The sequence below is a fragment of the Quercus robur genome, chromosome 2, assembly GCF_932294415.1.
Source record: "Quercus robur chromosome 2, dhQueRobu3.1, whole genome shotgun sequence".
NCBI lineage: Eukaryota > Viridiplantae > Streptophyta > Magnoliopsida > Fagales > Fagaceae > Quercus > Quercus robur.
This window is the reverse complement of record NC_065535.1, coordinates 22,111,261-22,126,038: the sequence shown is the minus strand read 5'-3', so window position 1 is coordinate 22,126,038 and position 14,778 is coordinate 22,111,261. Positions and strand designations below refer to the sequence as shown.

Here is a 14,778-nt window from a genome sequence, read left to right as displayed (position 1 = left end):
TTTCGGCGTTCATATACTTCTGCGCTTTCAAGAGCATTTTCACCATCGTCCAATGAGGGCTCTTTGCAAGTGCGACCACGAACTCTTTGGAAAGTCTGGCTTTAAAGGTCATCAACTGCACCTTATCATCTACTTCGTCTACCTCTAAGGTTTCCCTAGTGAAACGCTTCACATATGACCTCAAGGTCTCCTTCTCCCCTTGCCTGATGGTGAGCAGGTTAATAGGTGTTCTGCTGGCCTTTTCGAGTGTTGTCCACCTACGAAATGGCGTAAAAAAGAGTTGCCCAACTACTTGAAGTTGTTGATGGACGACGTTGGTAGTTTGGTGAACCACTCCCATGCTGCTCCTTTCAGAGTGGTGGGGAAGGAACGACATAATATCTCGTTATGGGGCTGTTAAAGACCTAGAGTTGTCTTGAAGGTGTTGAGGTGGTCCAAAGGGTCTTTCAGACTGTTGAACGACTCAAGCTATGAGAAACGAAACTTCAAAGGCACTGGGCATTCTAGGACCGCTATTGTGAACGGCAAGTCTATCCTCTTGACCATCCTATCTAAGCACTGATCTGTTTTTTCTCTTATTACACTTCTTAGCTTGTCCATATCCCTTGTCATTTCCCTGAGGAGGTCTGAGTTCGCTCCCTGAGGAGTAGATGGTTATCGGTGGTCACTCCTTCTTTGGTTGTTTCCATCGTTATGCTGGTTAGTCCTAGAACAATTATCTTGCTGAAGCTGCAACCTCATCTCCTGGTTTTGTCTCATAAGCTCCTCCACACTGGTTGTGAGTGTTTGGATTTGCAGGGCTAATGCTGCAGAATCTTAAGGTGTGCTAGACTCTATTTGAACTCTAGAGTTGAATGGGACTACGCTCTCGAACCTAAGTACGAAAATGTCTTCCCCACAGATGGCGCCAAACTGAAGATGCTATGATCGTCAGTCGATAGGTTTGTCCAGATAGGTTAGCACGTACTTCATCTCTATACCTGCAAGGTTGTGAAAGGAATCCTCTTTGAGTGGTCACCGGTGTGGTGCCGGCCACAGAATCTCCGATGATAAAGTCAATGAGTGGAAGCTAAGAAAGATTTTGAGAATTAGGAAATATTAGTGCTACCATGTGTATATATAAAAATTTTAAAAAAAAAAATGTACCTTATCTAGTTCTAAAAGGTCTATATATATATATATATATATCTCCCTTGCTTCTAGCCGTTGTGGCTTTTATTGTGGTTATAGTGCTTCTTTTGTAACGTCTCTAGGCTCATTAATGTGGGTTTTGAAGAGGTTCCAACGGTCTGACAGCTAGTTTGTAACTGTCCAAGATATTGAATTTCTTCTTAATGGTTTACCTTCCTTCGTCCACGAGGTTGAGGAGTAGACGATGGTGCTTGACGGGTTTTTCTGGGCAAGGAGGTTCGTTGGACCTATCAATGTCCATTCTCTTCCATACATAGAGAAATTTTAGTGTCACAAAAAAATCACAACTTTTGCTAGCATTTATCTCATAAATAAATGTTGATAATTCGCTTAAATTTAATGATTTGTGGCAAAAATTGTGATTTTTTTTTTTTTTTTTTTTTTTGGGTAAGCACTATCATTTCTCCCATAAAAAAAAAAATGTTGATAACTTGCTTAAATTTCCACTTGATAGGGGACCCGCTGCTGTGGACCGCATCTGATTTAAATATAAGTAGCACGTCTTATCAAATTACGATAGCTTATATATAAGCACAAGTACTTATGTAATAATCTTCTTGTCAATAATATTATAAGTACAACCGCCAAGTCCCAAGTCCCAACCCAAACTAAAAACAAACTAACAAACAAAGAAAAGAAAAAAGTTTCGCGCTCTCAAAGCTGGCAGTTAAATCTACAAGCTTTCAATCTTTTTTTCTGTGCTCTTAAAATCGCTTGATTTTGATCACTCAGAAATTTTTTCTTGATTTCTTCCAGGTATGCTTTCAGAAGCCAAATTTGCTTTTGTTTGCTTCTTTCTTTGGTTTTGCTCAATACCCATCATTTGTTTGCTACAAGTTCACTCTTAGTTTATCAGAATCATGATTTCTTGATTAATTCACTAACATTTTTTGTTTTAAAGTTTTTTGAGTTCTGCAAGTTGTTTCTTGATGTTTTTGTCACTTGTTTGAACTTTTTCTTGAATGAATTCGGTGCTAGTTATGGCCAAGAAGGTTCATTTACAATTGTTGATCAGATACCAACCCTTTGTGGCTTTGTTTTGATTGCATTTAGCCTAGTAAAATAATCTGAGGCTTTGTTCTCTGAAAGTCATAACTTTTATTAGTAAGTACAGGTGAACACAATTAGTGCTAGAGCATTGCACTAACATTTTTAACTCAATTATTTAGTTGTGCTTTCAGATTCAGAAGCCAAATTTGCCTTTTTCTTTCTTTCTTTCTTTGATTTTGTTTAATAACCATCATTTGTTTGCTACAAGTTCGCTCTTAGTTCTTCAGAATCCTGATTTCTTGATTGTTTCATTAGCATTTTCTTGATTTTTGCTCACTTTGCTTGAACTTTTTCTTGAATGAATTCGGTGTTAGTTATGGCCAAGAAGGTTCATTTTCAATTGATGAAGACACCAACCCCTTGTTTGATTGCATTAAGCCTAGTAAAATAGTCTCAGGCTTTGGGGTTTTTTGTTTTTGTTGTGGTTTTATTCTCAGAAAGTCATAACTTTTATCAGTAAGTACTGGTGAACACAATTGGTGTTAGAGCATTGCACTAACATTTAGCTTATTTAGTTGTTCTTTTAGACAATAATAGGTCTTGAATGTCTTTATTTGATAGTAATCTCAAAGGGTTAATTTTGGCTGGTTTTGGTTTATGCATGAGTGCATAACCAAGAACCATATACTCAGTTTAGTTTCTGAAAAAACGAAGGAAAAGAAAGATATTGACCACCCTTTTTGAAGTGATAATGAAAACAACTCTTTTTGAAGTGAAAATCTTTGCATGCGCCAATTGACAACCCTTCCACAAAAAACCAAATCGAGAAAGATATTCATATTCTTTTGAAAAAAATCCTGTATGGTTCAAAACCACAATATGATCAACTTAGCTGTTTCAAAAAAGTATCTTTCAAATCTGCAATTATTCTGGTGATGATACTAATGTAGAGATGTGTTTAGAAATTAAGACAGTCCCTAAATTTTCTACGTGCTCTAGAAAGAATTGAATCCTTTGCTTGGTGACCAAAAAAATGAAGGATAAAAGTGAAAAATGTATACAGTATGGATCTTTTGCCTTTTGTTGTTTGTTTTCTGATCAAAGACTTGAATTGTTAATTATTTTATTTCCCATGTTTCTACAGCCAAACCGTGGCTAACATTTTGTTCTTTTTATAGATAATTGATCCCAAATAAGATAAAACCTTAACAGAGGGCTCTGTTTGAATCAGATTGAATATTTTTTACTTTAATTGGTTCATTATTTGTGCTTTTTGCTAAGGAAGTAGCGGAAAAAGAATTCCTTTCTCTTTTGCTTTTTCATCTTTCTGTTTTTTACCTTAAATTTTTTAAGCACCATAATGGAGCCAGATTTTACTTTTTAAAGACATGGTGTTCAAACAGATTTGTACTTTATTTGTGGAAATCACCTATGGATTCATTTGGTGGTACTTGGAGGTTTTTGAGGCAAAAAATGGGCTTTCTGGGAATGTCTACACTAAATGAAGAGCTTGTCTTCTTAGTCTTGCAGTTTTTGAAAGAGCGAGGTTATAATGAAACTGCACATACGTATGCTCTCTCTCTCTCTCTCTCTCTCTCTCATGCACACAACTGTGTTCACACCCCCATCAAAAACTCAGTAAATTGTTTGTTGTTTAATGTATAGACTTGAGCGTGAAAGTGGATTTTACTTCGACATGAAATATTTGGAGGATATGGTGCTTAGGGGGAAATGGGATGAGACTGAGATGTATCTTTCTGGTTTCACACATTTCAGCTGCAATACTATCTCCGATGTTTGTTTATGGATCAGGGCGCAGGAATATTTTGAGGCAATTGAAAAGTAAGCTTGACATATTCATCCCCCTTTTTTTTGGTTCTTATATACTATGTTCGGAAGCTTGTGTCTACATGAAGTTTGTTGATTCTTTTACAGCAATGATAGTGACAAGGCTTCAGGTATACTCATGAACAATTTGAAGGTTCTTGCCTCGCGTCGTAAGGGCCTGTTTGAGTCAATGGAACAACTTTTTAAATCTGAAAATAAAAAGTATGACTTAATCACTAACATTGATTTTAGATTTGGTAACTATAGATGCTCAGATGAGTTTTATCTCATTGTGCGGCTATGACAGGGAACATATATTGTATTCTCAATATAAGGGTACAGAGGTTGGAAGGACACTGACAATGGATCATGTCAAGAAAGATATTGGGGCAGATTCTCTTCTCAGTGGCAAACTGAAGTTTCCTATCAACCAAAGTAACAGGTTATCCAATCTCATTATACAAAGGTAATATTTACTAATACATTTTTTAAAAATTTTATATGGGGGAAAAATGGAAATTGGATTAAAATTTAAAAGTGACTTATTTTTATAGATAATTTGGATAGACCTGTTCAGCTTCTTGGATACCTGAATGCTCTTCATAACTTATTTTTATAGTTTATGGTTCATTGGGAGAGAACTGATTTTAGTATGTGAATTAACAGCTGGAAATGGCAGCATCGACACTGTATACATCCAAATCCAATTATAAATACCCTTTTTGTGGATCATGTTTGTCAACCACAATACAACTTGTCAATCGCCCAACCAGCTGTGAAGAAATCAATTGTAAGATCTGTGCAGAAAGCTGAAATTTTTCCCTAAGTATTCCTCGTTTATTACTGCTAGATTCTTGTACAGTTCTGACCAGAACAGCTGAATTTTCTTTATAGTCTTTTTGTTCTTCTAAGAATACTCAAAAAATTTATGTTTTAGTCTTTTTAAAGCCACACACACACACACACATATATATACAGGATTGAACTCTTGCATTTTGCTTCTGGATGAGGTTTGAACACTGAGATGTGACTTTTAAGTTCATATTTATATATGTTTGTGTAGGCAACATCACTTGTCACTTATCCTGGTCAAAGTCACATCTCAGTGCCCATACCAGATGACATTCCCAAGACTCTTGCAAGGACACTGAACGAGGAATCATCTCCAATGAGCATGGATTTTCATCCTGTTTTGCAAACTCTTCTGCTAGGTTGACTTATACGAAATTTTATTTCCAATTGTGATACTCTGCACATATGGTGTATTTGAGCAAACTGTCTTCTAAGAAGGAATTTATTTATATGGAGTACTTGCTTTTCCAGTTGGAACATGTGCTGGAAGCATAGGGCTGTGGAATGTAAGTTCTGGGAAAAAATTTCTTTCAGTAAATTTTAAGGTTTTGGATATTGGAGCGTGCTCAACAACATTCAAGGTATGTTCCTTTCCAGACTATAATATTGTAATAGCATATTGTTATCATGATCTAAAATCTGAATTGATGTCAACTACATTTAGGAAGCTCTACTGGAAAATCCACTCGTTTCTGTCAATCGTATCATGTGGAGTCCTGATGGTTTGTTCTTTGGTAAGTGCATGGATGTTGGAATGCTCCAGTGGTACTGACAGCCACTGATTTTTATTTTTTTTTTCCTTTTTGATGATTTCAAGTATCATTACTGTTTGTTTGATCAGGGGTTGCATATTCAAAGCATATTCTGCAAGTATTTTCTTATTCTGGTGGACATAAAGTGTGGCTGAAATTGGAGGTTATTTTATAACAAAAAAGAAAAGTGGTCTACTCATGAGCTACTTGGTTTAAATATTTATTTTAAATATAATATATAATTTTCCTCTTTCAGACTGATGCTCATGTTGGTAACGTAAATGATCTCGCATTCACTGTCCATCACAGGCAACTGTTGGTCATAACCTGTGGAAGTGACAATAAAACTAAGGTTGGTTCATTATGCCAGATTATATATATATATATATATATATATATACTTATATCTTATAGAGAGACTGACATGTTCATTACTATCTGTGTAAGGTGTGGGATGTGCATGATGGTACCAATGTTTTTACTATTGGTGATCATGGTGCTGCTGTGTATTCTGTCTGTCCTCATACCAAGAAAGTTTTTCATGTAAGGTTTTACTGATTGTGGTAATATAATTTTTTTTTTTTTAAATGTACTTTTGGTTTCTTGCCAATTATGTAACTCTGATTGTGCTTTAATGCCTTAGTATGTCTTCTCAACATTCGTGGATGGCAAAATGAAGGGATGGCTATATGATAATGATAATAATTTTGTGATAGCTGTATTTGATTATGATACGCCTGGTCTTGGATGCACAAAACTGGCTTACAGTACTGATGGTCAAAGGTTTGATCTGTTAGAGTTGCCCTTTCACTGAACTATTTTGTGTCCAATTCATATTTTTAGGGGAAATTAATGTTGCTGTCATGGAATACTTTGCTAGGTTGTTTTCATGTGGGACCAATATAAATGGACAGTCCTTCCTTGTTGAATGGGATGAAAGTGAAGGAACGATAAAGAGAACTTACCAAGGACTTACTCAAAATTCCTTTTCTGTTGTGCATTTCGATACAACCAAGAACCAGTTTTTAGCAGCCGGTGACAATCACATTATTAAATTTTGGGATATGGACAAAGTTGAGCTTCTGGGAGCTATTGATGTGAAGGGAGGCCTGCCTGTAAGTTTCTCACTAGTGTACTGAATTGATTTTTAGATGTTAACTCATTTAAGGGACGTTGATGATGGAAGTCTTGGTTATCTGCTGTGTTTTTATAGTTAAAAGTTTTAGTGATAGCTTTAAATTTTTTTTTTAAATAAGTGAGTTCTGGCCCCAAGGGAGAGGGTATAAGAGATTTGAACAAGTGAACTCCACTTCTTGAGGCATGGTCCCAACCAATTGTTCTACCCCTTGGGGTTATTAAGTCTAATTAAATGTGCTAAACAAGAATACTGGTGATCTAAACTGTTCTACATCTATCTGAGATTTAGGAAAAACCACATATTCGCTTCAACAAGGAGGGAACATTATTGGCTATTTCTGCAAATGAAAACAGAATCAAGATCTTGGCAACAGATTGTGGTCTTCAGTTGTTGCAAACTCCTGAAAATGGTGCTGGAGTGCCTCTCAGGTTCTCTTTGAAACTCCTGAAAAAATACTATACATGCCTACAATAGTATGAAAAAACTTTACTATTATGAGACTCTTTCGGTTAAGATGTTTGCTTGTTGCTCTTCAGTCTTCATAAATGAAGATTTGACAATGCCGTCATTTAGCTTCTCCTTGATGAAATGTATGTCAAACTCAACATGTTTAGCTGTATCATGTTGTAGAGGATTGTGAGCAATATGATTATATGAATACTTGTCTTCTTGTCACTATATAATCTCAAAGTTTCTAGCATGTTCAGCTCCAATTCTTTCAATTTCATCTACACCCAAAGAAGTTAACATACCATGACCCATTACATAAAATTCAGCCTCTGCATTGGACTTGGTCACAACTGCCTGTTATAGTACCTGCCCAATTTGCATTTGTATAGAATTCTATTCATAAGTAGCCGTGATTAGAGCAGCATCCATATGAGATATTGTAGACTACATCCATGTAAGATCTTTGACAAATAGATTATTTTAAATGTTGAAGAATATGATAAACAACATCCATAATTCCATATGAGATACTTAAGGCATGTATGAACTGGCTAACCACACTAACAAAATAAGCAATATTTGAGCCTGTGTGAGATAGATAAATCAATCTCCCAAGTAAGTGTTGATATCTCCCTTTATCAACCAATACACCCTCTAGATCTTCATATAGTGTATGATTTTGCTCTAGTGGGATATCACAGGCCTTACAGCCTAGTATTCCTATTTTTCCTATGAGATTAAGGTCATAATTCAATTGGAATATAAATAGACCTTGCTTGAACCTTGCTACTTCAATAACTAGAAAATATTTCAATTCTCCAATGTCCTTTATTTCAATTCACTAGCTTAATATCCTTTCAATCATTTACTTAGTATCATCGCCTGTTAATACTACATCATTGATATAAATAGAAAGAGCTGTCATTAACCAAATTCAATTCATCGATATATTGAATTTTGGTTTACACAAAACAAAACATGTTGGATTATAGCTTTATTGATAGAACTCAGGGCTTTACTGTAGTTTTGTGATCATGTTTGTGTGCTAGGTGAACCTTATACAAAAACTTAAATCTCATGTCCTTTAGAAATTAGGACGGTTTACCACTCTCAAGAGTGATCTAGAGAATAGAAATGTGCCCATATGTGGAGTGCATGCAAGCCATTTGTTTTCTTATAAATAAATGTACCAAGTTTGATAATGTCTATTAAATGTATGCACTCGGGAACACTATATTATTTTTCTTTTTTCTCTTTTCTTTACATATCGTATTTAAATTTAACAGTTTATTTTGTTTATCAGTTCAGAATATATTGTAAAATTATTGGTTCACATTATGAACATTTAATCCAACTTATTCCATATAATTCTTTAGTAACTAGTTTATTTGTAATCATGAAAATGTTTTTCTTAAAACACATTCCAGGTGAAAATTTTCATTTCATCATACTTCAAGCTTTTTAACTCCTAAATGTTTCATTCCCCTCCCAACTATCAAAATTATCAACAATAAAAATAATGTTAATTTTTTTGTGATATCTAGTTGCAATATTTTATTTCCTTAAATTTATTATCAACTCAAATTATTGTAAGTGGTAGATCTTAACTCTTAATATGTTCCCAAATTTATCCTCTAGCCTATGTTTACAACTGACCTATGATCTTGAACCAGACACTAATCATATATTTTGATGTGCAGTTACATTGTTTACCCGCTTGCTATGGCTGCATATCCACAAAATCCAACCCAGTTATAAAGTTGGCCGAGTTAAGGAGATAGGGAAAGGAAGAGAAGGAAACGTGACTAGCACTAAATTGGGTATATTCTTAGCCACCTTTCTTTCTACTCTCTTTCTTGACCAAATATTAAAACATACCTAAAGAATGTACTTGTGTAGATAAATGGACTTACATACACTTACTAGTTAGCTATGATCCCCAGATAATATACCAGCTGTGAAACCTGGGCATTTATATCTATAGATATTAAGCATCGATGAGCATGTCCATCATCTTATAGTTCTTTGCTTTCTTTCACAGATCAATTGCATGGTATTGCCTTGAGATACTTACAGCTTAATTGTATCTGTTTTCCCTAAATAATGGACTCATGTTATCTTTATAATATCCACTTGAAAGTACAAATATTTAAAACGGACACCTTAGTTTAAAATTTTTATAAAAAAAAAAATGCTAAAAATACTATAAATTTTACTACACAAAACTTACAAACTTACTACATAAATTTTACTTATACAACTATTTGATAGTTACAAAGACATCTACACATGAAACTCTTGATGGAATACTAGGGGCCTAATGAACTGATAGAAAACTTTTGATGGAATACTCTTTGGACCATCCACAACCATTCCTTGATCCAAGGACCAGCACCACCACCTTGGTTGTCTCAGATTCTTATCTTGCAACACCCTACTAAATACTAATCGAGGGTGGTTTTTTTTTTTTTTTTTTTTTTTTTTTTTGGTAATTGTTTATGCAGGGGCTAGAACCCCTGAGTTGAAGGTCACTAGACTTGACCAGGTACCACTTGGGCCAGTAGGCCCGGTGGTAAATACTAATCGAAGTTACAATAACGTTGATGGTACAAGCTGATTATCATAATTGAGCTACACTAGCTCCCATCATCATTTAGCTACACTAAGCTCCTATTATCATTTCCGCCCCCACCATCAGTACAACACCCCCACAACCATGACTACAAAGCACACCGTCATCATACCATCACAATCTAAAAAGTCAGTCTTCTTTCATGGCAATAGCCAGAGCAAATCAAACATCATGCATGCCCCGTTATTAATTTGAGCCCGAGTGGATTGCCACCTCAATGAGAATATATAAAGAAAATAAATAAAAATAACAGTCTAACTCAATGCATCAAGTGCTACAAAAGACAGAAATCAGTAGGCAGAGTGATCCGTTATTAGTATTAAACATATAAACAGGGAAAAGAGTACCATCAATCAGCAGTTCTTGCAAGTGATTAAGTTAAATATTACAGCCAATTTAAAGAAATTAAATTTCTGAATATATAGTAAGTTGGCAACAATTAAGCTTCAAGCATCCACCTTCCCTGCTGCAGATGCATAACTTACACTACTGTCTCTCGTACTTTTGCATTGACTTGACTGTTCATACCGTAGAAATTTGATCTTTATCTTTGTTGAGCAGTTCCTCAGCATCTGATGAATTTGATAGATAGTAAAATATTAGAATTTGTTTGTTGCAGTGAAGTGAAAGAAGTAAAACATTAATTGCAACAAATACATACAGTCAAAGAAACCATGAATATAAAACAAAGATCAAGAAAATTTACTCTTGGCTATATAGGAAAATCAGTTGAACTCTCTAACAAGATGATCAAACATTTCAGAATACCAAAAAAAAAAATGCCACTAAAAATGGTTCCAAGCTTCATTCATCAAACCATTTGGAAACTTCTCAAAAAAATTGATGCACTTACATGGAGGAAAACACTAATGGGATGGCGTCCACAAATGGTGTTGTCATATTCTGACAGATATTGTTTGAATGCATCTGGATCTCCTGTTTCAATTATATCCATGCCCATCCTATCCAAGGCCTCAATAGATTTGTATATAGCCCCATGTTTCTTGTCATAATGCATGTAATTGAACCTGACACAGATAGACAAGTCAAGATATGTAAAGATAATTACGTGCAATTTAGCCGATGAAGCAGGCTAAAGGAAAATCAGCTCTAACTTCATGCACTTATTCATTAAGCATGTCCGTTAAGATGAGAACCACTACAATACGTACCCAGAAAATAATATCTAAATAAAATGTACCCCTCTTCTGTTTTCATTATTTCAAAAACCAAATCTAACATTAACTCTAACATTCATATTATAAATTAAGAACACATATAATAAATGAACAACCTCACTTCAACGAGGCATTTTACAAGAGTTAAACTAATTATCTCACAAGTACAACAATGCCAATATAATGATGCAATGGTAAATCCCAGATATGAGCTACACTGGCATGAAAAAAGGTTCACACAGCTTGTTGAGTTGAGATTCTTAAATATAGTCACATTTCCTTGCAAGGCAGAGAGAGAGAGAGAGAGTGAACAAGGCCCAAGATATGTTTCTCAAAAAAAATAATAATAATAAATAAAAAACATGATATACACATGAAATTCATCATAAAAGTGTGTGTGTGTGTGTGTGTGTGTGTGTGTGTGTGCATGCAGATTTATATGCATGTCTAAGGCCTAAGGGTAGCAATTCAAGAAGTAACTAAATCAAAAACATTTACTCACAAACTATCATGTAGGCTAAAGGAGCAAATATGTTAGTAAACTTGTGAACAAAACATACCGAGAACCCCAATGACAAAAATCAGAGGACACAGAAAAGAAATTATTTGGATCGTCCACATATTTGGCAAGCAACTGTCCATACAGGGCTTCATTTTCAGCATTAAGAGCACCGACCAAAATAGGTACAACTTTTACCGGGTGCCTGTGGGTATCACCTAAAGTGAGCTTCAAGAAAGAAGATTGGAAAATAGAAGTTTTATATATATATATATAATGATGAATTTACCCCTCGAATACTTTAGCAAGATATGGCAAGTGCATTTCCATGCTATGTTCGGCTTCATCAACACGAATATCCATCAGTTCAAATTTTCCAGTAGCTTTTAGCTCCTCAATGACTGATAGATGAAAACAAATATTCATTTCATAAAACAAAAATCATAAATGAATAACAAGAATATGATAATGAAAAGATAAAATTCAAACAAAATTGAACTATTCAAAAACTCATTAAACAAAGTGTGTGTGTGTGTGTGTTGGCTACCAGGGGTAACCCCCCCAAATTTAAAAATGAGCAAAAGAATACCTTCCAAATCAATAGGTAGGTCCCCAATGGGTGTCTTGTAAACTGTGGCTGTTGAAAGAGCACATTTTGGTGTGTAATAGTGATGAGATGGACCAAGAAGAAATACCCGAGAACTGAAACTCTAAATAACCTCATATTAGCAACTAAATGGGCAGAAAACTAATTAACCTTTTTGAATAATAATCATAGTGTATAATTAATGATTACATGATCTCTCAACTTGTTAAGATACAGGTTTTTAGACAGGTAGTGAACATTAATGTTATGTACAGCTAAAGCAAAACAATAGGAGCAAAGAGGGGAAGGGGATGAGCAAGAAGAAAGCACACATGTTTGTCGGATCAATGTTTCCAAATGCATAGGCAGCAGCTCGACCTGAATATGAGTAACCTGCATGCCTGTGGGTCCAGTATTACAAAAAAAGTTATGAAATACAATAGGAAATGTTATTAATTTTTTATAAACACAGCATCAGAGGTCCATGATAACTTACGGAGCAATCACAGCTCGTACATCAGAAGATTTGCTCAGGCCAGATGCCCCCAGCCATCCTTCAAGCTCTTCTGCTAATTTCCTAGCTGAGAAAGGGAAAGAAATAATATCAGAAGCACTTTCCAGATCATTTATAAAAATGTTTGATATCTTCCAGCACATACAAGAATGCATTTGTGCTCCTTTATGATGAACATGAATAACTTTCAGAACATGTGTGTAATGTAATGAATAAACTTTTAGAACATATTTAAACTTATGTAAAGGTAAATGCATGCACAAACTATTCTTCGTAGTGTAATATTTCAACATCTACTAATCTACGTTTCTGCATATGCAACAGTAGAAAAGCATTCATTTTGTCATGGTTAGCTGCTGCATACAAATTATCAAAATTATTTACACAGGATTCTTTTAAATTTCCTTTTCAAAAAAAAAAAAAAAAAATCAATAGTTGGTGGAGGGAGGATTTGAACCCTAGACATCCCAATTGGAAACACTAGAAGATGCTAGTTGAGCTTCAAGGCTCTTGGCACACAAGATTCTTTTAATGATAATATCAGGAGGTTCAGTACAATAAAGTGAAATTATCTACTGTGAGATGAAGTGTTCAACTGTAAGATAATTTTAATAGCAAATAAGCCATTGAGCTCCATCTCAAACAACACCTCATTCCCTTGTAAGAGTAAGGTGTAGGGTGAGGTCGTGGGTTCAAAGCGCACCAAGCAGATGTGCAAGTTAGCTAAAATAAGAAATAGAAATAAATAAACAATGGAGGCTACCACGCATTTACATATATAACACAAATTAACATTAATTTTCCTGCATTCAGTCCTATAGTTTACATCAAGGATGTTTACAGTTGAATTAGGAAAATTACATGCACCCAAAAAATATAAAATAAAAAGTAGGGAAATTTCACATTCTTATCAATAAGACAGTACTTCTAACACTAGTGTTGCAATGAATCGTTACCACTTTATGATTTCTGGGTTTCTTCCACTTAAGCTAATAGATTGCTAGGATAGGTTTCTTCAATAGCTGGAGCTCATTGTTGCTAGAATTTTAAAATACTCATGAAAAATATATTGCAATGACCTCTTTGAAAGTTTATTAACATTAAACTGTAAAGTCAGCAGTCACAACTTGAAATTTTTGCTTGAAAAGCATGAATAGAGATAATCTTCTTTTTCACTCAAATTTTCTCGAATCAAACATAGCTTTGCAATTTCGAACCAAATCCAGACCCCTTTCAAAAACCCTCTTCAGCCAAATCAAAATTTTCCTAACAAGGCTCTCCACTCTACTAGCTCCAAGTCAAACACACCAAAAAATTAAAAAAAAAAAAAAATCTTTTTTCAATAAATCAATCCCAAATTCAACGACATTACAGTATAACCCCAAAACCCAGTAGTAATCTTCCAATGCAAATAACAACATACACAAATCAAAGCACAATCAAACTAATAGACCTCTATGCATGCAAAAGAAACACAAAAGAACAAACAAACAAACAGAAAAAATAAATAAAAATAAAAAAAGAGGCAACTTTTTGTGTTTGGTTTTGTTTGGGGAAGTTAATGAAAATTGGGACTTACGATTGTCAGTGTACCATGAACCAGCATGAGATGCTCTCCTAACTTTCTCCATGTTTGATGATGTCGATGAAGATGATGATTAAAAATAAAAAAATAAAAAAACAATTTGGGATCTGATGGAAAAAAATCAAAACCCTGAATTCTTATATATATATATATATATATATGTTGAGAGAGAATAGAATGGAATAGTAGTAGAAGTATAATTGATTGAGAAGATTGGAAGAGAGAGAGAAGTAGAAAGGGAAGGAGTGTAGAAGAAAGCCCACTTTGATTCGATTTCTGTTCAACTTGAGCAAACCCAGTGCTCTCCAACTTTTTTGTGTTTTTTCACTCTCTTTTGGGTTATTATCTCCTGCGATTATTTGCAGAGACTGGACGTTTTCCGTGTTTTTCTCTTGTCCGTTGGATTATGTTAGCTCGCCTATTATTTCTCACAAATGAATAGCTTTTTTTCTTCTTTTTTTTTCTTTTTTTTTTTTTTTAAGTTATAATATGATAAAGTTTAGGCACAATAAAATCCCAAAATATTCACAACACCCTTGTTTGTGTTGTTGTGGGACAATTCATCTAAAAGAAAAAGAGTTGCG

General features: G+C 34.6%; 2 protein-coding genes across 2 annotated transcripts; one reads left to right on the top strand and one right to left on the bottom strand.

Annotated features, from left to right (window-relative positions):
- The first annotated feature begins 3,612 nt into the window (after positions 1-3,612).
- On the top strand, positions 3,613-9,199 carry LOC126696206 (protein TPR3-like). The gene is made up of 15 exons (XM_050392983.1): positions 3,613-3,749; positions 3,847-4,023; positions 4,117-4,230; positions 4,316-4,474; positions 4,675-4,798; positions 5,072-5,219; positions 5,332-5,441; positions 5,525-5,594; positions 5,702-5,775; positions 5,869-5,964; positions 6,060-6,155; positions 6,256-6,388; positions 6,456-6,727; positions 7,039-7,178; positions 8,901-9,199. Exons 1-15 carry the CDS (start codon positions 3,613-3,615, stop codon positions 8,956-8,958), a joined length of 1,908 nt encoding a protein of 635 aa, XP_050248940.1. The 3' UTR covers positions 8,959-9,199.
- A 925-nt stretch (positions 9,200-10,124) lies between these two features.
- On the bottom strand, positions 10,125-14,567 carry LOC126712890 (uncharacterized). Its single transcript, XM_050412413.1, has 8 exons — positions 14,189-14,567; positions 12,592-12,676; positions 12,428-12,496; positions 12,099-12,211; positions 11,799-11,910; positions 11,571-11,714; positions 10,686-10,860; positions 10,125-10,404 (listed from the first exon to the last, which is right to left on the bottom strand). The coding sequence occupies exons 1-8, from the start codon at positions 14,238-14,240 to the stop codon at positions 10,279-10,281; spliced, it is 876 nt and encodes a 291-aa protein (XP_050268370.1). The 5' UTR covers positions 14,241-14,567; the 3' UTR covers positions 10,125-10,278.
- Positions 14,568-14,778: the final 211 nt, after the last annotated feature.